This window comes from Amyelois transitella, chromosome 10 (genome assembly GCF_032362555.1).
Source record: "Amyelois transitella isolate CPQ chromosome 10, ilAmyTran1.1, whole genome shotgun sequence".
Classification (NCBI taxonomy): domain Eukaryota; kingdom Metazoa; phylum Arthropoda; class Insecta; order Lepidoptera; family Pyralidae; genus Amyelois; species Amyelois transitella.
Window position 1 is genome coordinate 617,058 of NC_083513.1, and position 26,157 is coordinate 643,214.

At 35.2% G+C, this 26,157-nt stretch overlaps 1 protein-coding gene across 1 annotated transcript in view; it reads left to right on the forward strand.

Annotated features, from left to right (window-relative positions):
* The first annotated feature begins 811 nt into the window (after positions 1 to 811).
* Positions 812 to 26,157, forward strand: part of LOC106134820 (protogenin) — a 98,480-nt gene continuing 73,134 nt past the window's right edge. The window contains exon 1 of the mRNA XM_013334961.2: positions 812 to 935. Within this exon, the coding sequence (XP_013190415.2) occupies positions 878 to 935 (58 nt within the window). The 5' untranslated portion in view covers positions 812 to 877. The remainder of the gene's footprint in view (positions 936 to 26,157) is intronic.

Genomic DNA, 26,157 nt, shown 5'->3' on the forward strand with positions numbered 1-26,157 from the left:
AGAAGCATTATCTACCAGTCAACCATTGGATCTGACAGAGAACTATATGTAAGGTCAAACTAAATAAATGTATTTATTCCGACACAAAATAATTATAATAAACATACATAAAACTAAAATATTTTTTTCATGAAAAATGTTAACCAAGTCTTAGCTGGTGATAAAGGCATTAGATCCTATAAACCTACAAACTCTTCTGTTTATTAAAATATAAAAAAAAACATAAGCTCGTTAACTTGCTCAGAAAGTTTGGCTAGAGTGAGAAAGCTTCCCGGTATGTCCAACAATTGTATCGAAACTGATCAATGTGAAAAAAGGGTCCTTCGAGCCGGATAAAAATCATAGCGATATGTATTTATCAATCTAGAGCTCTGAATTAAAAATATTTAAATCCGAAATACCTAACTTACGAAATAAACAATTTAATATTCAAAATTACTGCAATTTAAAAGGATTAAACTTGAAACACCTTCACGGTCGACTGCCTGTATCAAACACGGCATGCCTCGCGGGAGTACTTCCGGGAATCCTGACCTACCCTCCGCCGGCCGCAGTCGCCCGCGGGAGTCTCCATATCTGAGGCATTCGACCCTCGCTGCACATGCAGCTATCTACAACATCCCGGTGACATACTTTGGATGCATCGCGCGTGCTGAGCGGAAGTATAATGCGATTATCGATTTGCTTATGACAGAAAATGCGTTGAATGAACAAGGATGGCGCGCGGGAACCGAGGCGCGTGGAGGGGGCGACGTATCCTCCCCACTCCGGCCATCTCGTCCCCGCGTCAGTGCGCCGTGGGCAGCGGGCTGCGCGGTCGCTTTTATCGCAGCCCGCCATCGCGATTTCCGAGTGCGGTGCAAATGCTTGTGTTTTTATGGCGTTCATATTACTACGACTGTTGGTGTTGGGAGTGATTGCGGCAGCGGCCGAGGGTGCGTTTATTTAGTGCTATTGTTGTCACAGTGTTCCCACGTGTTCGCCGGAGATATGTTTACGGCGGCCGGCGCATGCGCCTCCCTTGTTTGCGTCGTGCACGGGTCAAACACCGGTCTAACCTACGAATATTATACGTAGCTATGACTGTCCGTCAAGTAAGTCTAGAATATAGATCAGGAGTGATGCTGCAGGCTGCGCTGGATCGATCCGCGTGCACTCGGAACGCCGCCTCAGACCTAAACAAGTTTCGGCTACCCCCGTACGTCTCTACGTTACTCGCCGCTGTTGTATCGTGTTTGCGCGATGTTTTCTTCTTGTTTATAGCTTTTTGATGAATAAATTACTCGCTTCCCGTTGGGAACGCGGGGAAAACATCTCAACTTTACTGTTGACATAAAACCAATTGGATGGTTGAAGTTTCCTTGTTGTTTGTCTTGGAATTTGATGTTCAAGCGGCGGTGAGCTCGGAACACCGTATTTACTTCTTTAGTTTTGTACGAGAATCAACTCATTAAACCTAGAAGGCTGTTTGTAGTGGAATGAAAAGTATTTTATAACAGTTGTACAACATCTGTGTGTTAATTGTCCTGTTTAGAACTTCGGCTTATCGCTACTGGTAAATATTGTAGTACTTCCTGAAGGATTTCAGAGAAATGAGTCACCAAGTTGTATCAGATTCAAGGACTTAGAGTTATAAACAGGAAAAAATCGCCTATTGTTATTTTATCGCGACCAGCGAGCGTTAATATAAACGAAATACGAGCTCCTAATTAGATGAATTTGCTGGATTCCTTAGAGTCAGAGTTCCGCAGCTTAGAATTTTAATAATAAAAAATAGCTGATATTTAACATGGATCTGCGATTATTAATATCTATGATTAAAAATCCAGATTAAATCTAAATCTTATTTCTAACAGAAATCCTTCGTCTTCATCAACTTTCATGTTGTCTTTATGTACTCTCAAACAGGAGAAAATATTTCTCCAAATATCTTTAAAATTATAAGTAGAATTAATTGATGAAAAATCAGTCACATGCTTTCGATATTCCAACGTTATTACTTCAATCTCTTCGTCACTAATGACAAGATATTCGTCTTAATCTCTCGAATAAATCCTAAACAAGTATTAGTCATCACTATTATAGTAATCTATTCTATAATGCCTAGTCTAGACAAGAGACCATATTATCTTTATGTAAATATTGATATGACAGACATATTCGATAATATGTTGATGTTATTTCCATTTGTATTGTCGGAACAGGCTTCCAAAATTATTTCTACGCAGTATAATGTTCTCGAGCAGGTTGATTTAGTCTAAGTTTCTTATTTAAAACATATTGGTGAGGTCATGTTGTTATTCACTTAAAATTGCAACTTTTACTTCGGTAGATTTTAAGATTTTTGCTAATAAATAGATTGGATAAATTCTAAAACACTTCATGAAGATACTTAATGGCAATTAAAATTTGAACTTTGTTGACGTAAACTTGTAAAAGAAGATGTAGTTACAGGAATAAAAAAGAATATGTTGAGATGGTTTGGTCATGCCGAGAGGATGAATGAAAGCAGATTGACTATACAAGGAGACTGCGGAAAGGTCGCAGTGGGAAGACCTAGACCAACGTTCCTTGATCAAATTAAGGACGTCCTGGCAAAAGGTTAGGTCAAGAGTACTCGAAACCGCCGTACTTGCATAAAGCGAGTTATGAATGCGGATGAAACTGTAGTATTCAGAGATCGTGGTAAGTGGAAAGATGTTGTTTCTGCCTACCCCTGCCTACCCCCTGGCGTACTTTTATGCATTTGTTGAAGTGCTGTGCAATGTCAAAAGATAAAATATCTACATGTAACTTGAGCATTGCAACGAACTAGGTAGGTATATTATGGACTATTTTGTGAATGGTTAATTGACGTAAGAAAGTATGTATCTATTTAATAAATGTAAAGAAAGAAATATCTTATAACCTTTATGTTACTCTTCTTGATAGTGATTTGGTCAATGAAGGTATTTAGGACTGATTTACGAAGTTTAATCGTTTATGTTCCAATAAATTTATAACAATAAACTTGCAAGAATTGAAAAATTATTTTCGTTGACACATGTAAATCAGTAGTTAGTTTGAATTGAATAAATGTTTTACACTCTCGTGTTTATTTATTTCAAGAAACAAATTACAAGAAGACAATTATAATCGCTTATCAAGAGATTCTAAATTACGTACTTAAGAGACGGATATCGTTGTTGCCATTATGGAGTTTTAACATCAAAGTCACCTCAAGCTCTCGAAGTTAGATTAACTGAAGATATCGGATGTAATCTTCCATCTGAAAAGAAGCTGTGTTCAGAATCTTGAGAATTTCAGAAGCTTTGTAAATTATTTCAATCTTCCAGACAAGCTGATTGAAGTCCTAACTCGTAACTGATTATTTCCATAAATTCCTTTACATTTGGGGATAAATTGTTAGATTTATGGAACTACCACGCTATGTTGGTAATTGTGAAGTCTGATATATCTAAATAAAAAAGATTCCATGAAAAGAATATATCTTTATTCTGGAAATTGGGGTCAGCATTCATTATACACACCTAATATAGACATTTACCTACGTTAAACGAATTATAACCTTCATCCTTCACAATAAGTATTACTATTCCTGACTATTTTATATCTTGCCTAAATTATGTTTTAGTTTCTAATTGTATCTACCTTTGTTTACTCCTAATAGCTACAACTATAACAACAAGATGATTTCATTGTGAATCAGTTCAGTACCTCACGTTCGTAATGATTGTTATAATCAAAATTATTATCATGCCATGCGTTGGGAACAATGCTAGAATGAATAAAGTAATAGGCTGCCTTCAAGAATTTAATAAATATTGATGAATACTTCCATTGATCAAACATGGTCAATAGGCGCTGGCTACTGATAGTTTTCATCAAATTACTCCAATAAGAATCATAACAGCATTGATTATAATCTATTGTTGTTCTGCCTTTAGACATTCTGAAACTGCTGATCAAATAGTGACCATCTTAAGAGATGGTACATGGACATCTTAAAAGATGCATATTAAAAGTTGAAAAGTTGTAAGCAACTTTTCAACTTTTAATATGCATCTGTCTTCTCATACAGCCTACAGATTATGTACTTACTTGGTACGAAAGGATGTTGATTTGGATGCTGATTTATTGTCAGATGTCGTTTAATGGAAACCTTAATTAAAAAACAAAACCGCAGAATGAGGTCTTGCTTAAAATTATGACAGATCTTTATATTGAAGTATTGCTTAATCTTTACAAGAGATCTTAATATAGACTCTAAGAATGCAATAAAGGTTATAAACTGGAACAAAGAGAAAATCACAGAAAATTTGACAATTACATTGCGTTTTGCATGACAAATATTATATGCAAATACAGTGAACAGAAGTAAAACGTTTTTTAACCCGAGGGATTTCGACGAGACAGAGTAAGCTCCAAATCCGCTTAAGATTGATTTAAAGGGTACGGCGAAGTGTGGTGAGGAAGGTAAGAAAGATGTAAATACAACAGAAAGGTGAATTTTGTAGCATTTCAAAAATAATTCACCATTGTCCCTCGTGTCGATAAAATTAAATAACATAGTTAGTTAGGCCTATATCATCGATCAAAAAGTCCATCAATTAGGTTGATTACCCTACGGACTTAACACAATAAACACGAACCTACATAATCCAGAATTTATCAATTCTTCGTAATCTGTAGAGTAGGTTCATTTAGTTATACAAATTAGCTTAACTTTGCATTATATTTATGAGGTGTGCACCTTTTCATGCGAGCTTGTCAGATGAGGTAACTCGTGAAAGAGTAATAATAAAAAGTGATAGCATAAAATATTCACCAGAACGTCCTTAATTTTTAACTATCTATCTAATTTCATCAAAGTATGTTCGTGTATCTCTTCCTCTTCAAACGTTACCATTTACACGCCTATAACTATTGTTTTACCGTAAATGAATCAGGTTAACGTAATTCCATATCCAATCCAATAAAACGAAACGAAAACCTAAATCATAAGTGGCAATCAATAAGAATCAGCTGCTCAAATAAACATAAAATTAGGTAAGCAAGGTCAGAATAAACATACGAGGCACCAAGCGCCGGTAATTTGTCTGGTCTAGTCAGAAAGATGAAAAGAAACCTTATATTGCGAGATAAGTAAATCAAAAGTTAAGGTATTAAGGAGAAACACGGCAGTCTTCGTTGTATAAAAAATATTAGGTTACTGGGTATTTTTACAGATAAAAAAATCTTTGCAAAATAGGTTTCTTTTTTTAAAAAGTGAATTGATCTAAAATGCAAACAAAAATAATCAAATAAGAGATTGAGTAAGCCCCAGTGTGATGTCCTTTTGTTATTGATTCTAAACAAAACATTAATATGAATATCCAAGACCTAGGTCAATCAGGAATAGACCGTATCCGTCATGACTGGGGATCAAACTGCACAAGGTACTGCGCAACATTTTGCGCCACAATGCGTGGAAATTGAATATAATGTTTTGTACAACAAAGTAACAAAACTAGTGATTTGGACATATACAACTTATTGGGTGTACATTTTTTCGTCTAGAATAAGTTGAAACATATAAAAGAATCTAATCATGATGGACTACAGATGTGTATGATTATAATTATAACATATGCGATTTTAACTTTTCAGGTGATCAAACGATTACCCTACTTTATTATTAGAATCCAGATTGCAAATTAAATGATATTTACGAAAATATGCGATAAACATAACTATAGTCGTGTAAAAAGGCTTACCGAAGCTCTGTGCACCGTTATAGTGACGAGATGTTTGAGAAATTGAAGGGTTAAGCACATAACCTTGTAGGAGTCCATCGTTCTTATTTATATTGAAATTAATAGAATAATCTCTTAATTGTCAGAAATATAAATCGTAGATAGATATAATTTGTTTAATATTATTTAATCATTAAGCCAGTCGCAAAGTTGATTAAATAATAGTATATCTGTGCCAGACTCAATCTAACGCCTTTCCCATATCTTAGCTCACTGTTAATGCCTTACCTTGACTCTCGAATCTTAATGGCAGGTATACGCGTCGACACACCGGTATACCAGACGTAAACACTGACTGTTCAATCATATTCATATATTCATATATGCGTTATTTAATTTTTATTTAGATTAGGTTTCAGGTATGAATCTTTCGAATACTAGACACAATAGTTAAAGCAAAGCGTAGATCTACACGACAGCATACGACCGGTGTGAAGACTATGGGACTATATTAATCAAAATTCTCCTGGCATTATTGTATCCATCATAGGCAAGAGTCTGGGGTCCATATTTGACCAAATGACCATGTTAGAAGTGGGCAAGTCAAGTAATTACACGAAGCGATTATCGTTTGGCCTATCCTGGTTAACAGGGGTACCTAAGTCTTACCTTACTTAGATATCAAATATATAATTCAAGGGAATATAATGCTAGAAAATGAAGAGTAGAAATGGCTAACATAGATCAAGAAAAGGAAATAAACAAACGCTGTACAAAGAGGTTTACGGATAACAATAAATATACAGGCGTAGAAACCGCTCAAATAAAAAGACCTACTGAAGAAGTGTAAGTAACTTTAGCAATTTCATGTCTGTGACAAAATTCCTTATCAACACATCTCGCATTAATAAACACATCTTGCATTTGGCCAAAAACTGTATTTATTGCATACTTCTGTAAAAAGCGATCTCAAATCAGACATGGCACAATTTGAACAATTTTTTCGAAGAGATCCCATGATCTCAGGCAATCATAAATAGTGTATAAAAACGAAACAAAGCATTTCCAATGTTTTAGGCATGAGATGAAATCAATTGCGATTTGACTGTCTGATAAGAGTAGCCTATTCCAATGTTTTATTGAAAATTTTGAAACTGAAATACGAATAATTTTCGCCCGCAAAGCTTGCGGCGTGACCATGCACAACAAATCAGGACTGGCGAATTTTTTTTGGTGTTTTGAAAACCAGCGTTTGTTGTTAAATTATGTAGTATTTTGTCAGTCTGCGGGTGTCTGTTATATCGCCGAAACTTTAACGAATTTCACTTATATTCCGCAAACAAATAGTTCATAATGACGTTAGCACCATATAAGAGAGAATTTATACAATATTGCCCGGATCTGTTACTGTTGTGATAAGCATAATATTTTCAGAGCATAATTATAGACAACTATATAATTCCGCAAAACAAGAGCGATGTATGTAAATGTATATATATATGTAATTTTTACACACAACAATATTAATAACTAAAAATGTATTTTATTTTGCCAAGAGGCAAAAAAAAAGATTTGTTTAAGAAAACAAATCTTTGCGTGCTTTATGCATATGTAGTGTTAACATTCGCATATTGCTGAAATAAGTTAACGGTACATACTCGTATTGTTTCAACGTACATACATATAGTCACATCTATATCCCTTGCGGGTAGACAATGCTAACAGTCTTGAAAAGACTGAATGGCCACGTTCAGCTGTTTGGCTTAATGATAGAATTGAGATTCAAATAGTGAAAGGTTCATAAGCGCCCTTATTTGCCTTTTATGACATCCAAAGTAAAGAGATGGAGTGGTCCTTTTCTTTTTTGTTTTGCTGCCGGGAACCACACGGCACTGTTGTTTCAAATATATTCTACTCGAAAGTTCTGAAAGACCCTCTGTTAGTTAATAGTTTGCTGACAAAGACTGCTGAGTAAGGTCAGAAAGTATACTTGTATTTCTTATATTTATAATCGATGAATTATTATAGTTTGCTGAAGAAATTACCGAAACCATTAGAAAAGCATCGTCAACAAACATCCTGGATGGGCGTCCGGGAATTGCTGGACACGAAGATTTATGACCAAAGTCAGTTATAGGCCTCAATGGGCATCTAGCCAACATCTCAACTTATGTGTTGAATTGTAACCTTTTCATTTTTCTTTATCATATGTTCATTTCAATCGTTCTCACCGGGACCTTATTGTAAGTTCATACATACATAAATTCACGTCTATATCCCTTGATTGGTAGAGAGCCAACAGTCTTGCAAAAGACTGATTGGCCACGTTCAGCTGTCTAATTTTATTATATAATTTTTTATTTCAAGTTCCTCTTTATTAATGTTTATTTCTCCCTCATCTTTGATTGTTCCCATATTACAGTGCTTATTATAAAAACTTTCGCACTTATGATATTAGGAAGAAGGATTGGATTGATTGTAATTTGACCATAGTACAAAATCTGAATAATTGTTATCTGATTATTAATTCACATTGTAATTTACTAAGCTAATGAGAACGTTACAAGGGGAAGGTCTAGATGAACATTCGCCTCAATTCTCTGCCTACCCCTCCGAGTAAATCCTACTTACTATTATAAAGGCGAAAGTTTGTATGGATGTTTGTTACTCTTTCACGCAAAAACTACTGAACCGATTACCATGAAATTTGGTATGTAGGTAGCTGAAGACCCAGAATAACATATAGGCTACTTTTTATCCCAGAGTTCCCGCGGGATTAATAGGGTTTCCATGCGGACGAAGTCGCGGGCGGCCTCTAGTAGCTCAATAAACAATTAGTCAGTTATAAATATATAACCTGAAATAGTAATAGGTGCCTAATGAGAAAGAACTATAAGAGAAAGTGGGTCATGGAATGCGCAGACATTATATAACTTGGCATAAAAGTCGTTTGTATTTGGCAATAAAAATGTTTTGTCTCATCTGTCCACATAAAGTAAGGAAACACCGTAGGAAACGATGGCAAAAGCATCAGCTATTTTTCTTTCGAGCATTCGCTTGTTAAAAAATGCAAGTAGAAATAATTTTTAAACAAAGTTTACCTACCTTCCGACTACTTAACATTTCACTTAAAATTATATCATACATAAAAAACCAGACTCATAATCAATGAATGCAGAAAAACATACAATAGCTAATTACAGGCTCCAATATCAATGGAGGTAAGTACAAAGATTATTTATATGACAGTGCTAATTCAAAGAAAACCTTTCTTGTTGTTCCTTCGGTTCATGGTCGAAATGCGAAGTCGAATCTTGTAAAGATTAAATAAATTTGTGGAAATCAAAGTATTGTTAGCTGGGTCGGAGAGGAGTGGTGGGGGGCTGCGCGCGAGCAAGGTCAGGGGCCCCTCGGCTAGCGGCGCCGTTCGCCTTATTGACCAAAAGTGGTAATACAGTAACAGATCGGTTTTTTCGTCTCACATTGTCACATTGGCTGCCCAACGCATTGCCCTCCAATGATCTACCACAAACGAGATTCTATTTCTTTTTTTTTTTGCATTTTTTGTTTTTTTTTTGTTGTCTCACCAATTCGCCGTTCGATAGACAATTTTTTTTTTTATTTGTCGTATTCTCTGGCGTATAATCGCGGAAAATTTCGAAGGACCAAAACGGGCGTTCGAAATTCAAGTTTTAAAATAGCCCAACCGTCTGTAGTAACGGCGGACATTGTAAATATTACAAATTGGCCGTACCACCTGTTAATCTTGATTTGAAAGATCATAAACACGCGAGGTTCGAGGCAGGTCTTCAACTTGCAAAAAACAAATCTGATCCCAAAGCGTCTCGTTCGTTGGTCGCAAAAAATTGCGAAAAAAACAGATCGATCGGATGATGAAACTCTAGTATGGGCAGCGTGCGAACTTTGTTTAATTGATATTTGCAAACATGTATTTACGAATTCCATTCCATATTCAAATTCAAAGTTTTTAGTTATTATGGACATATCAACATCACCAAATAATTGCCATATCTTTTTGTTTCACAACATTGGTTGACGTCAAATAAATAACTTAAAACTAAGTTTACTGCCGCCAAAGCGCCAGTCCAGAAGAAGCGGAACAAACTGCACTGCAGCGTTTCCTTCAATAACATCAACTTTACAAATATCCAAACTTAGAATAGAAATGAGGACAAGAGAATACATTTGAATACAGTATTGATAAAATTGATTTATACATGAAATTTAAATATATTAAAAAATATAATATTACATGGAATGACAATTATAATTAAATTGATGTATGGTGGTGATCATAGGTGCATCTTCATGGACCTATGCTTACATTGAAGCCATTTCAATTCTATTGGTTTTGGTCACTTACTAGTACAAAATTTTCCTCTGATTTGCCTTGTGAAAGTAAAACCATAAATTTTTATTAAGTATAATTTCTTTTAATTGTTTTTGTGTGTTCAATAGCTTGATGAAAAGACTGACAAAGACCTCCATGGTTTGCTATGCCGATGATATGGTAGTGTAAGCCAGCTGATTCTTTTCCGCAACTTGAGATTCTTTATCTAGACGATGGGAAACCTGTTCTTCTTCAGAATCTCACTTCCATCATTATGTCATCCAGCCTTTTACTTTTACGAATCCAGGCTATTCTGTAAGAGATGAAGGCATGACTTTTGTTTATATGTTTAACTTCAAACAATGCCAATTCGTGATTCTTTATGCAAATTACCAAATCCGTTTGTTTTATTATGAAATTTGAGTTTTGAACATTTTTTTATTCATTTGGGCTTGGCAGTTTATCAAGGATATCTTTAACTTACTCTTGAACTCCAATTTATGCTTACACAATAATTTTTTTTTTTAAACAGCGGCTACTTTCAAGTTATCAATAATCAGCATCATCATTCTGGCGTTAGTTTCGGTTGCTTTTTCACCCCTTGGGAGAGTAGCCTGAGATAGTCCCTTGATCGGCTTTGAAATTCACGGGAGAGAACTCTGCAACACCACCACCATGAAAACGTGCACTAAATAAATGTGCCTTGAAAACTTTTATATTTTGTGTTCTTGATCCTTTATCTCCTTTACTTCGTCTTTTATTGAACTTGAAGTGTGGTAATAAGAATAATTTTATTCATTTTAATATACTTCCCCGATCTCCATAACTCGGACGACCGCTAGCCAATATTTTTTTGTTAGATTGACATACACTTTTGTTGAAACCCCATCGAAACTGGTTCTTCCTTCAAAGGACTAAACATTCGCAAACCATTGTCCCTGACCTTCCCTAACTCAAAAGCTCTCACCGGAGCCCCTTGAAGCTACAAGATGCGTCTTAAGAAATGGCCTGTTTGTTGTTATTTCTAAAGGGTGCTTTAAAAGCTTCAGGTCCAAATATGTTATGATCCAAAACGGATGTTAATAACTTAAATAATTTGATTATTTCAGATATTCTTTCTCAAAGTAAAAAGTACGGATCACCTCGGTCTTGTACCAATGACTATTTTCGAAGTCATGTACATTAGTTTGGATACTAACCGATGCTCTAACGGTGAGGGAAAATATCATGAGGAAACCTGCTCATTGAGGCAGGTTGATGTGTTACCATGATCGATCCAATACGCGTTAGTTCCCCTGCAAAAGTTGCGGAGGTCAGTTGTCGCTTCGTGTAAAAACCTGACTCACCCAATCCAGGACTTATGGTTAAAGGCAAACCCCAGGCTCCTCTCCAAAGTGGTGAGGATGCAACCAGGTCTAAAGCCCGGAAGAAAATCAGAATACTATCGATGACAAATGAATAAGGAAGAACTAACATTTGTGTTACAATTTTTTTAATACCTACAAACAAAGTGCCGTGTGGTTCCCGGCACCATTAGAAAAAAGAATAGGACCACTCCATCTGTTTTTCATAGATGTCGTAAAAGGCGACTAAGGGATAGGCTTATACACTTGGGATTCTTTTAGGCGGCAGGCTAGCAACCTGTCACTATATAGCGATATATAGATTATATAGATTCATATGAATCTCAATTCTATCATTAAGCCAAACAGCTGAACGTGGCCTATCAGTCTTTATAAAACTGTTGGCTCTGTCTACCCCGCAAGGGATTTAGGCGTGATTATATGTATGTATGTATGTACAAAGTGTCATCCAACGATCCATAATGTTAAGAACCTAAGAATTCACGCTAAGGACAGTCTTGAAAATTTCGTATGCAGGGTAAACTGAACATTCTCGAAGGTTAATGCCACGTTAAGTGTAGCATCATCCGTCTTAACAACGCTTTTCCATCAAAGTTTCCAAAGAAAGCATAACGAGGGTGTGAGATATGTATAGTGACAAAAGCAATACTCGTACCTACCTTAATTTTAAAAAGTTTCTTTTTATACGTATTCAGATCATGTGTTTTTGTTTAATAAATTTTTAGGCGGTTTAACTAACATTCATTGAAAAGGAAAGAATAAGTGTTTTTTAGTTAAAATTAACATACATAAAATCACGCCTTTTTCCCGGAGGGGAAGGCAGAGACTACATCTTTCCACTTGCCACGATCTCTGCATACTTCCTTCGCTTCATCCACATTCATAACTCTCTTCATGCAAGCTCGGCAGTTTCGGATACTCTTAACCTGACCCTTTGTTCAGGACGTTCTTAATTTAATCAAGATACGTTCATATAGGCCTTCCCACTCCGACTTTAAAATTAAATTAATGATTTACATAGAAGTACCTAAACTTGTGCGTTCGGTAATACTGATGTATTTAATTGTATTTAAATCAGCTTTCACGATCGCAAATACACTAAGCACTAAAAAACCTTTTGATAAAGCTGGTTTTGCCCCTTGAGTATTTGAATGAATTTTGAATAATACCCTGATTTTTGATGCGCAAATGTTTCGGCAATCGCCATTTTGCAAGCTGGCAGCCTTTTAGAAACGGCAAGAATGCGACGTTCAGCTGTTCGGTTTTAGGTGGAATTGAGATTAAAACATTGGCAGGTCGCTAGCCCATCGCTAACAAGAGGAATATCAAGGTTATAAACCTATACCTTAGTCAAATTATATAAAATTGCTGTAATTGTGCTAACTATACCTATGTAACATTACATTCTTAAAGTTAATAATCGTTTTGCTCAAACAAATAAAAATATATAGTAATACTACAAATCAGCTGTCGAAAACCTGCTAAAGTTCCCTTTAAAAATTGTATCAAACGAATCTTATGAGTTTTGAGGCAAATTGTACAACCAAGAAATACTACCAATTACTTACTAATATACTAGAAATACTATCAATGTGGATGACAAAACTGAAACTTCGAAAAAATACCTACAAAATTTTTGTCTGCTTAACCCAATGGTAGACTGTTAGATAATGCTATTAGCATCAAGTCCGCACATTGTACTACATTTTATTTTTTTTTCAATAAAGAGTAAATAAATAAATCTGTAGATCTACAGTTACAGAAAAGGGTTGGCAACACTGGTTGTCTAACAATCCTGCGCACCGGAATAAAAACGGAATTAAGTGTTTACTCAGATCTGTGATCCTGGCATAAATGGGAACCGGTTTCATGAAGGGCGTGATGAGATGCCGAAGTGCTGTGAGGCTGTGACTCAAGTTTCGCGTAATAAAAGTACTGCGTTTATGATTGTTTGTGAATTAACTGAGTTTTTCTGGGATATATTTTATTATTATTTTAACTTCTATTCTAAGTTTGGATATTTGAGAAGTTGACGTTGTTGAAGAAAATGCTGCAGTGCAATTTGTTACCGCTTCTTCTGCACTGACGCCTTGGAAACGGCAGTAAACTTAGTTTTAAGTAATTTATTTGACGCCAACCAATGTGTGTGAAACCAAAAGATTTGACAATTATTAAGCGATAGCGATAGATAGAAGCGAAGTATCCTATAATGATGAATAAAAATTTTGAATTTGAATTTAAAAAAAAAAATGTGTTAGTTAAATACAACTTCAAGAAATTACGCATTTAATATTCGAAAATAAAACTTCGAAAAAGAAACGTAATTGTTTGGTTATGTTTATACCAGATTTTCATACATACACACCATCACGCCTGTCTCCCCATCGGGGTAGGCAGAGACTATGGATTTCCACTTCTAATATTCTTAATAATATCTTACAGACCTCTCCCGCTTCCTCCACACTCCGGGTTTTCAACTGAAATATTTCATCTATTTTTACAGCTAAGAGTATTAACTTAATTGTTTTGTGTATGCAAAACTAACAAAAGCCTTCTTTTTTTTAAATTCATAAATGAGTAATTGGTAAAAAAAAATAAATCACAAAAAAAAAAACAGTCATGTTTAAAGTTGAACAATTTTTATACGCCTTAACATAACATCAAACAATTCAAAGCACATCTTCTTAAAACGGTAAAACACTCCACTGAATTACTTGAAGTAGCTCTTTCCAAGAGTCCTTCTAGTAATGGTCCTCTTCAGAGCCCGGTGATGGCAATAAATTTGTTCTTAGCATTGCCATTTTTGGAAGTTATAACTTTGCTAAAGTTTGAATGTGGAATAGAAGTTTGAGAAGAATGGACAAAATGTCCCAGTAGTTCTACATTCATGTTTTTTAATGTAGACAATGTGCATTCGTCCACGTTTTAGATTCAAGAGATCTATATTTGTAAATTGACGTCCGATTATAATGCTGCAGTGTAGTTTCTTCCGTCGCTTCTCCTACACATGCGCTTTGGAAGCGGTAGTAGTTAAAATTAGATTTCATTGTCATTACGTGATACCTTGTATCCAATTTTGAAAATAAACCTATTCTATTCTATTAGTGTATCTTTTGTTGAGCTCTCGTTTCAACAGGACAAACTAACGCGTTCTGGTCTTTGGTTGTCCATCATCACGTCTTCATCCCTTACAGGTTATATATATACGGCCAACAACCTCGATCAAATCAGCTTTTGAAGTGTTCTAGTAGCTTCAGAAACCGATGATGGTATTTGCCATTTTTGGAAGTTAAAAGTTTGCGAGTCTTAAGTTTCAATACGGATAAAGATGTTTGAGAAGAATGGAAAAAATGTCCCAATTAGTTTGTTTCGTTGAGCTCTCATTATGTACCTGTGGCGACATCTCTACGCCTAAAAATAAAATCACACGAGTCAGTCAAAAAGAGCGAAAACCTAAATCGCGCAAGCAAAGATTTCACAGATTGGAGCATATAAACAACCTCCGACACAACATCGTGTGTCGCGCGGTTCCCCAGGCGTCACACCAGCCTGGCAGAAGATGTTCCCTTTGGTGGCGGTCGAGCCGAATCATCGCTCCCGCTACATACATTCAGTGGTTGCTTTGAAACAAAAAATCAGTTCCCTCAAAAGACCCAAATAAGAAAACTTTATAGGTGCCGCCCGGATGATGTTCCCAAATTGTTCATATCATTACCTTGTCGACCATTTTAAATTTGTATCTGAAAACCACGCCACTTACGAGTAGGACATCCATGTTGTTTTGTAAGGGTTCATTTTAATATTAAATCCAGTAGCTTTGTCGGAACATCACCCCGGACGAATGAATATAAAATGTTTTCATGTAAACGGTTAATTTATAACGTGTAAAACGAATGACCGCTTTAGGGAATTTGATAGCGGATTAAATGTATTTCCGTTCCGATTTTTCAGGATTTCATTTACATTATCTCTGGATTTTTGGTGATTGAAAATTGAAGGGTATTAACGGGAGTAGGTGATTGGTGTTTATGGTTTTAAGAGAAAAAGGTATTCGATTTTACTGAGAATTTTTTATTGGATGTTTCTTGTGTCTCAATATAATCTATACTATGCATAGGTTAAGAGAAGAGATTTGTATTTCTGTTTGTAACAAATTAAATCAAATGCCTACTTTGATGATATTAGCATAACACAGACTTAAAAAGGAACAAATAATTATGTTTTTTCTGGAAAGTATACACATTATACGCTCACAGAACAGCTAGTGATCACTTAACAATTAGTTATATAACCTGTCACTGTTTGAATCTCAATTCCATCATCAAACAGCGGCCACGGCCTATCCGTCATTTCAGGACCGCTGGCTCTGTCTACCACGCAAGGGATAAAGTCGTGATTATATCAATGAAATGAATGAATAAAAAAACAATTTTGAAATTAAAAACCAACAATGATACTGCCTGTTTGACATTTTACAGACGAGAAACGACTTCAGAGAGTGCCTAAAAACCTTAATGATGAATGACAAAATGTATCAATTAAATCAAAATATCACTGAATAATGTGAGAATTTCCTCACAATCCCCGTGACAAATTACCTGTCAAATTACATTTATATACAATCGCCCACCTCATCTAAATATAGACATCACAGACACTCGTATTCATTTTATATATGTATTTGTAGATCCAACAATTTTGTCTCCACTCGCCCTTTCATCTTTCCATGGGCAAATAATCAAATAGTCTTACAAGGAAAACGAGATCTTATTTTAATTTCCATTTCATTTGAATGTTTTTAGGTGCGTGTTATTTCGTTTTATAAGTGAAATAAATATAGGTATTTATTTGTTAAAAAAATTCTCTGGAATTTCGTAATAAAATTTAATGTCATACTTTCGAAAGTCTGTCTGTTAAGGTTTTTTCAAATAATAAATATAAATATAGGTATACGGTACAAATTTCACAGATTGAGTTAGCCTCGATGTTCGAGACTTGTGTAACGAGACACTAACTCAACGATACTATATTTTTATAATAAATACTTATATAGATAAACATTCAAGACCCAGGCCAATCAGAAGAAGTTATTTTCTCATCATGCCGTGGCCGGGATTCGAACCCGGTACCCCCGGTGTCACAGACAAGCGTACTACCGCTGCGCCACAGAGGCCGTCAAAATATCATCCCAACTGTTTGCCACCGGAGTAGGCAGAGACTGGATTTCCACTGGCTACGATTCTTACGGGCATCCCCCGCTTAAATAAAAAATAAAGAATTGACCATTCCATCTAGTTCCCATGGATGTCGTAAAAGGTGACTAAAGGATAGGCTTACGAACTTGTTATTGTTTATTTAGGCGATAGGCTAGCAACCTGTCGTTATTTCAATCTCAGTGCTTAACAGCTGAACGTGGTCTTTTCAAGACTGTTGGCTCTGTACAGCCCGCAAGGGTTATAACCGTAATTATAAATGTATCCCGCTTCCTCCACACTAATAAATCTTTTCATGAATTCAACGATTACGGGTACTCCTATTAGGAGAGATTTTTTAAGACATTCGTAATTTTGTCCCAAAAGGTCGAACATAAGCTTCATTACTACTACATGACATTTTTACGGTAACAGGAATAAGGGCGTTTTAGATGTTGACATACCACATTATGTCTTTATTTCATACGGGTAAGACAGAGCCAACATTCTCGGAAAGACTTATAGGCAATCATTCATTGACTACAAAAGTAAATCCTATTCCTGATATCAATTAATGAATTTGATGCCATAGTTAAATGAATTTGTAATTTAAATCGTAAATTATCGTAGCACTTTTTTTGTTGACGCTATCGTGAGAATAGAGTCATTTGATTCGTAACGGCCACTTGGATTTCATTTAGCTAGATATTTGTTATAGACTAGCTGTGCCCGCGACTTCGTCCGCGTGAAATAGTTATTTTGGGCACCATTGAAGCCCTCAAGGATGAATAATTTCCCCGTTTTTTTTTACATATTCCATTATTTCTTTGCTCCTTATAGTTGCAGCGTGATGTTATATAGCCTAAAGCCTTCTATTCTATTAGTCTATTTAAAAACTATTTTTCAATTCGAACCAGAGTAGTTCCTGAGATTAGCGCATTCAAACAAACAAACTCTTCAGCTTTATAATATTAGTTATAGCAGAAGACAAATATGTATATATTTGTCTCTTTAGTAAAGGAATCAAACTACTGTATGTAAAAAAACTTATAAAACATTGTGTATTATAAAATCAGATTATAAATTTAAATAATAATAAATAATAATTTTAATATAAGATAGAACAATCCATAGCTTTTCCATGGATGTCGTAATAGGAGAATAAGGGAAAGTCTTGTAAACCTCGGTTTCTTCTTGTAGGCTACAGTTGTAGGCCATAATGGGCTAGCAACCTGTCACTATTTGAATCTCAGTTGCATCATTAAGCCGTACAGCTTAGACGTGGCTTTTCAGTTTTTTCAAAACTGTTCGCTCTGTCTATCCCGCCAGGGATATAGACGTGATTCTATCCATACCTTTTTTTCTAGTTCAGTTCTCAATCCGGTTTATTTATAAAAATGCTAATAACGAAGGATCTAATCCATTTCTGGTTGCAAACGGCAAAATAGTTACTATACATACATACATACATACATATGGTCACGTCTATATCCATTGCGGGGTAGACAGAGCCAACAGTCTTGAAAAGATTGAATGGCCACGTTCAGCTTTTGGCTTTATAATAGAATTGAGATTCAAATAGTGACAGATTACTAGCCTTAAAAAAAGAATCTCAAGTTTGTAAGCCTATCCCTTAGCCGCCTTTTACGACATCCATGGGAAAGAGATGGAGTGGTCCTATTCATTTTTGTATTGGTGCCGGGAACCACTCGGCACAAGTTACTATAGTTGGCGTGTAATTCGCCCTGCCTAAAACAATTAAAAAACTATTTTTACGCCCAAGTAGAAAATATCGTTTAGTACTTCACGAATTGAACTAAAACTTCAATTAATTGTACTGTGGTCGTCAGAAATAGGCGGCTACTTCAATTGTTTATGAAGCCAACTGTACAAAAACTAAGATTTGAATCTTTTATTTAAAGCCGTTTGATAGAAATTAATGAAAATAGATGAGCCTACATCTAAGTATTTAGCAGACGCCAGAAGCTTATGATTAAAAGAAATAACATAACATATAATCACGTCTATGTCCCTTGCGGGGTAGACAGATCCTACAGTCATCAAAAAGGTCCCGTTCAGCTGTTTGGCTTAATGAATAGCACACAGCACACATCTTTTACTTAAAGGTTTTTTTTAAATAAATATATACTAAATAAATATATACGGGACAAATTACACAGATTGAGTCAGCCTCGAAGTAAGTTCGAGACTTGTGTTACGAGATACTAACTTAACAATATTGTATTTTATAATTAATACTTACATAAATAAACATCCAAGACCCAGGCCAATCAGGAAAAGTTCTTTTCTCATCATGCCCTGACCGGGATTCAAACCCGGGACCTCTGGTGTCACAGACAAGCGTACTACCGCTGCGCCACAGAGGCCGTCATTTCCAAGAGGTCTAGGCAGACGTTCTTGTGTACCTACAGACACACAAACAAACGAATTTGATGTGTATATCGAGTACAACCAAGGATACCAGGCACACTTCCATTCAATTTTATTCAAACAATATGTGTAATAGGGATGGGACATCTATCGATTAATTTTGACAAACCGGTAATATTTCCAAACATTTTTTAATTTAGTGAAATTTTCAGTATTATTTACTTGGGTAAAATTAATACTTCATTTATGTACATAGATTTTGAACATATATTTTTTTATAAATATGAATGTATTCTTTGTTAACAAAAATATTTATTTTATTCCTCTTTTTTTTACTTTATTTTTGACACTTTTTAAATGAATTGTACATTAAATAATTTAATTTATATTATGTAAATTTTATCACGTGTTCATGTTATTTTGATTTAAATAATTCACTAAAATTTAATTTAATACCTTTTTAATGACCATGGCGCTAGATTTTATCTCAAAGATATGAATCTATAGTGAACTATAGAAACTACGTTTCAAGAAATGTTACTAAAATAAGTATTTAGTTTTTTATCAATACAACGTAAGAACATCTTCAAATAAATGTTACAATAAACAGTTTGGTTTCCGACTGCATGTTTTTTTGCCAACAGTAATTTTCCTTTTCCATCCAATATATTCTGTCCTTAGGTACTTTTTGAGTAAAAGTGATAACGTCATTAATTCATCTTTCAAAAAATATATATACATAAGAAATGTGTCTGATTTCAATGAAATGTTATTAAATTTATTCATCTTTTAATGAACCGTCTAAAAATATTTAATATTAAAAATGTGACTGATGAAAAAAAATTCTGAGTAACCCGGGCAAATATTATACAGACATTTTTGCACATATTTTATAATTATTTTGTAAAATTTATTAAGTAGAATAATAAAAAGCAAAATGCTTATTTTTTAACACACTAATTAATTTTGTAAATTGATGTACCTCTCAGTATCTATAATAAGATCAAAATTAAAGTATAAAATATCATTTCAGTTATTTATTTAACTAACTATGAGAAAATTAGAGATCTTTTAGATGTTATCTTAAACGATTGGGGTTTATTGACCTCGATCATTCTTACACGTTCCCATTATCTATCTTAAATTTCATAAATCAGATACTATTCGTGAATAATTCTCGAAGTAATTTAGATAAAGGCCTCATTTAAGTCAATTATCTTCTAAGATTTGGTCATTATTATTCTAAATTGTGGGCCTCACATGCGTTGTAGACATGAAATTAATTCAGCTTACTTAAATATCATTGAACACCTAATTAAGTCTTAACATAAGCGTTATTTATATTAGTTTACTTCTTTTTTCTGAACCTGTTAATTTATTTAAGTGCTAATTGCTAATGGTTCTGTAACAAATACCTATTTTATAGAATTTTCTGAGCATGTATTTATCGAATCTCGTTAAATCCTGGATTGGGTCAGCTTTTTTTACACGAAGCGACTCGCGTCTGATGATTGCAGATCTTTGCTAGAACCAAACCCATATAAGATCATAGTATTTAACACAGTTTTTGAATGAAAAGGTTTTCCCTCAATAAGAGCATAGCATGCACTCAAACTAATGTACATAATTCTGAAGAGTAGGATTTCAACCTGTGTCTGTATTACGCATTTGGATCGGTCGTTTAACGGTTTGAGCGCCTCATGTTTTATAAATTTATACACCATTATCACATTTTACTATTTTAAGCGACAATCTATTTTTATCGACAGCCTCCGCAATAATCGGTAACGGCCGGTAATTCTATATCGATAAAATGTATTTCTAATGCCAAACACTACATATGTCAGAATGATCTGGTGCGGGTTTTAACAGGATTTGGATCTGGTCTGACGGGTCGGTAGCCTATTGAAATTATGAATAAGAAATCTATGGGAACTTCATACCCGTTTGGTTATGTGGGGTGGAAGCAATTATGTTTGAGGTAGTCACGCAGTAATTTTTCTGCGGTTTTAAGAAGTGAGTTTACGAGAAAGATTTTTTGGCTAATTAAATTAGCTGTGACGGAGCAAAACAACGTTGTTGTGGCGAAAAAAATGCAAACATAACTAAAATAAAAAAAAAAATTGTCTATCAATGGTTTTAAACTACATTTGTTTGAAATATGTCAATTCATAGAACAATAAGAGGACGCTCGCGGCTCCAAACGAGGAATAACCGTAACTCCTGTTCCCGCGGGAATTTCGGGAAATCCTCTCGTAGTACACCCCTAGACCACATAAAGAACCTACACGCTGAATTCCAAGTCTCTAGACCCAGCGGTTTGGGCTGTGTGTTGATATGTCAGTCAGTCAGTTACTGTTCCGTGTGGTTCCCGGCACCAATAGAAAAAAAAATAAGATCACTCCATCTCTTTCCCATGGATGTCGTAAAAGGCGACTTAGGGATAGGCTTATATACCTACTTGGGATTCCTCTTTTATGCGATTGGGCTCGCAACCTGTCATTATTTGAATGTCAATTATATCATTTAAGAATTCCTTGTCAAATACTTTAAGAGTTGTACTACTACCGTTGTTTTATTGGCGTAAATAAATCATTAAGCCTAACAGCTAAACATGGCCTTTCAGTCTTTTGGTGGCTGTTAAGTCTGTCTACCCCGCAAGAGATATATATACGTGATTATATGTTTAATATGACTAACTAATAAAAAATGTGAAAATCATATGTAGATACGTTCAAAAAGGCTAACGGTCTTCACTCTGAGAAGTGGCAGGCCTTATACGAATGTTTGCGACACGTTTTATTAAATATATGTTAAAATGGAGATAAAACGTGTTAATTGCTCGTGCCTCGACAAAACAAACTAACATACATTTCCTAGTGTTTCGCGTAACTCAGTTGCCATTGTAGTGAAAATGTGCAAAAACATTATCTTGCTGGACCACATAAAAACATGTAGTACTTGTCACCTGAAGTCTTTTAACATTAGAAAGATACATACATACATACATATAACTACGTCTATATCCCTTGCGGGGTAGACAGAGACAATCCCCTGTGTGGTTCCCGGCACCAATACAATAAATATTCCCGTCGGAAAAGGCGACTGAGAGATCGGGTTATAAACTTGCGCTTCTTTTTTTAGTCGATGGACAACTTTTTAAAATTTTAATTCTATCAATAAGCCAAACTGCTGAACGAGGCCCTTCAGTCTTTTCAAGACTGTTGGCTCTGTCTTCGCCGCAAGGGATATAGACGTAAGGTATTTATGCAAGTTTTTGACAGGTCAGAAGCAGCGCAGTTTGCGCAAGATACGATCCGGGACATCTGAATGTTCAGAGTTTACCATAAGGCACAAGAGATCGTGAGAATCTATCTATACTAATATAATAAAGCTGAAGAGTTTGTTTGTTTGTTTGTTTGAACGCGCTAATCTCAGGAACTACTGGTTCGAATGGAAAAATTCTTTTTGCGTCGAATAGACCATTTATCGAGGAAGGCTTTAGGCTATATAACATCACGCTGCAACAATAAAGAGCAAAGAAATAATGGAAAATGTGAAAAAAAAACGGGGAAAATTATTGATCCTTGAGGGCTTCAATGATGCCCGTAATAACTTTTCCACGCGGACGAAGTCGCGGGCACAGCTAGTCGTTTAATAAAACAACATATTCTTCACCGAAAGTGAGAAAACTTCCTCGTGGAACCAATCATTATACGGCCTTGAACTATACCCCACTGCAGGAAGTGTTTAAAGCCACCCTGATCCACCCCCACCACCTTACCCACCCCCCAGCCTTTTTTTGAGTAGGGATGTCAACATTTTTTGGCAGAGTAAGCGAAACCGTTGCACGAAGAGACTTATGAATGTGGATGAAGCGAAAGAAGTATGCAAGGATAGTCTCTGCCTACCACTCCGGGAAAGAGCCGTGATTCTATGTAAGTATGTAACAAATTTTGTCAGAAAAAATTCCGGATGGTTTTAGCAACTTATCCGTCATTTAACTGACGTAAAGCACAATACGTATACAAACACCTCTTACGGAGGGGTAGGCAGAGACTACATCTTTCCGTTTGTCACGATCCTTGCATACTTCTTTTGATTTATCCACATTTATTAATCTATTCATGCAAGCTCGTCGATTTAGGGTATCTTGCCTTGACCTTCCACCAAAACGTCCCTGATCTGGTCAAGATACGAACGTCAAGGTCCCTTTCTTACGTTTCCATACATAGTTACATTTATACTGGACAAATAAGCTTGGGACTTTAGTTATTTGGGATTATTGATTATTGATAGAGGTTAATTGCTCTTAATTTATAATATAAAGAGTTAATATATAAAAGAAATAGTTCTCTTACAATTTTCTGTCAATTTTTTTTTATTCGACACGATGTCAAAGAGTCCCGAACTTCAGAGAGGCGATGATGTAATCAAAACATTAGGAAGAAGGAAGTTAAATGACATCTTTATCCCTCACATGGTAGACAGAGCCAACAGCCGATTGAAAAGCCTTGTTAGACTTGACGACTTAACGATATTATTGATATTAAGATATTACGAATTATTTTTTGCTTTTTAAAAAATGTTGCAAACCCCTGACTTTCTGATCGATCAGCCCCTCCCCGCGGCAATAAGTACGCGGCACCAAGAATAACAAACACCCACACATATGTATGTTTTTTTATATACCAATATTGAGAATAAAGGGTTTTGTAAAATAACGACGTAGAATGTTAATATAATGAATGATTATTTGTTGGTATCATACGATCACAATGAACTTAACAGTATTGGCATGGTGTTTTCTGTTGTTTTAACCGACTTCAGAAAAGGTTCTCAATTAGACCGTATTTTTTGTCTTTAAACTTGTAATATATAGCTTGATATATGACTTTTACCTAATTGCTAAAGTAATCTCACTTTTTTTCTACTCCACACGTTCATGTATGTTCCTTTTTGTGATAAGGAACTTTTTATGTAAAACTTGACTTACCCTCACATGTTCAAAAAGGCGATCCATTCTCCTTTCCTGAGATTATGAAATTCATGAGAGGTGAAAATTATGGCCTCTGTGGCGCAGTCTTAGTGCACTTGTCTGTGACACAAGAGGTACCGGGTTCGAATCCCGGCCAGGGCATGATGACAAACGAACTTTCTCTGACTGGCCTGGGACTGTATTTATTATATCGTTAAGTTATTATCTCGTAACACAAGTCTCGAACTTACTTTAAGGCTAACTCAATCTGTGCAATCTGTCCCGTATACACGTCACGTCTATATCCCTTGCGGGGCAGACAGAGCTAACGGTCTTGAAAAGACTGAATGGCCACGTTCAGCTATGTCCCGTATACATTTTAATACAAATTCAACCTTCTTCCTGCCGTTAGAAGATTAAATTTCTAGAGGAAAAACATTTACGAGTATTATTTTCTTCTGCCAATTACCACGTGAACGGGAAAAGATTCGATGGACGATCTTGGCATCACGCGGGCGGCGCCGGAGACAAGGCTAGTATATGTATTTAGAAACGCGTGTTAATATTACAATAAATAAGAAAAACGCCTTAGCCCTTGGGACTCAACAACCTAATATGCCGGAAATTCAATTAGTAATTTACATGCCATGAGCAAAAATATTATACCCTTTGTGGGCTATTTAAATAATTAATTAATACAAACTACCCTTTAAGTATTTTGTTTTTTGAGTGGGTGTCGGAGCAAACTCTGTCCAAATTGTTCAAAACTTAATACATATGTATATTGTAAAAGCTGTTTAAGTGCCGCGTGGCTCCCGGCACCAATACAAAAAAGAATAGGACCACTCCATCTCTTTCCCATGGATGTCGTAAAAGGCGACTTAGGGATAGGCTTACAAACTTGGGATTCTTTTTTAGCCGATGGGTTAGCAACCTGTCACTGTTTGAATCTCAATTCTGTCATTAAGCCAAATAGCTGAACGTGACCATTCAGTCTTTTCAAGATTGTTGGCTCTGTCTACCCCGCAAGGGATATAGACGTGACCGTATGTATGTATGTATGTAAAAGCTGTTGCCTTCAGGACTTCGTCTGCGCGGAATTGAGTTATAATGAGCTCAAATTAAAAAGGTTTTTTTTTACTTAATTATCCAGTTCCTTTATTGTTTGCCGGTTGACTGGAAGAGATCCCTTCATGTGATAAGTCCGCCATTGCATGTGATTTATTTCTTTTATAACTATGTGTTATTTCTTGTAACTATATCAATGTTTGTTCAATAAAGATGTTACAAACAAACAAACAAACAAAAAAACAAGGTTGGTAACCCCATGGATTACAACTTACAAGTTCGGTAGAAGAAAGTTTTTTAAGTTTATAAAAAATAATCAAATCAGAGCATCGCGTGATGCTAGTAAAAACAAACAAACATACGGACAGACGTTCTTCCGGGTAATATATAGTTTTCAAACTGTTTGCAAACACTGCCTTTTTCACGGCACTTTTCACGCAATCGACGCGTGCGCGTATTATAGTTGATCCATGTCACCGGAAAAATATAAGTTATTTATCTTCATTCATTATTGCGTACAATGGAACAAAGGTAGTTATGTAAGTCAAAAATAAAATAACGTTGAAAAAGTTGTTGATGGAAGTCAAAATACTTACATGTCTGCACTCTCTTACAAATTATAGTAGTATATATCCATTTAGTGTCATTATTGACACAAAAATATGATTCTTAAGTAATTTTACCCGCAATATAGTAAATAGATACCAATGAGATACAAACAGATTTGTATGACTAAATGGTTTTTCATATAAAAAAAAAAGTATTTAGACGCCATTTCAACACACTTAGTCAAAACTAATATACGTTTTAACATTAGGTATATAAAATAAATAAATAAATTAAAAAAAAAACAGACAATAGCCGTATTTTTTAAAATTCTAGTTTCAATATCCATTTGTAACAGAAATTCTTTGTAGCCGACTAACCCATAACACCTGTGTATCTGGGATGCTCTGTGGAATTCGAAATTCAAATTTGATAGATTTATGGTTACAGGTCGAAAATATAAATCAAAACTTTTTTTTCGACCACAAATTCACGGAAAAACAATGTCACTTTTTAAATAAGAACAGAGAAG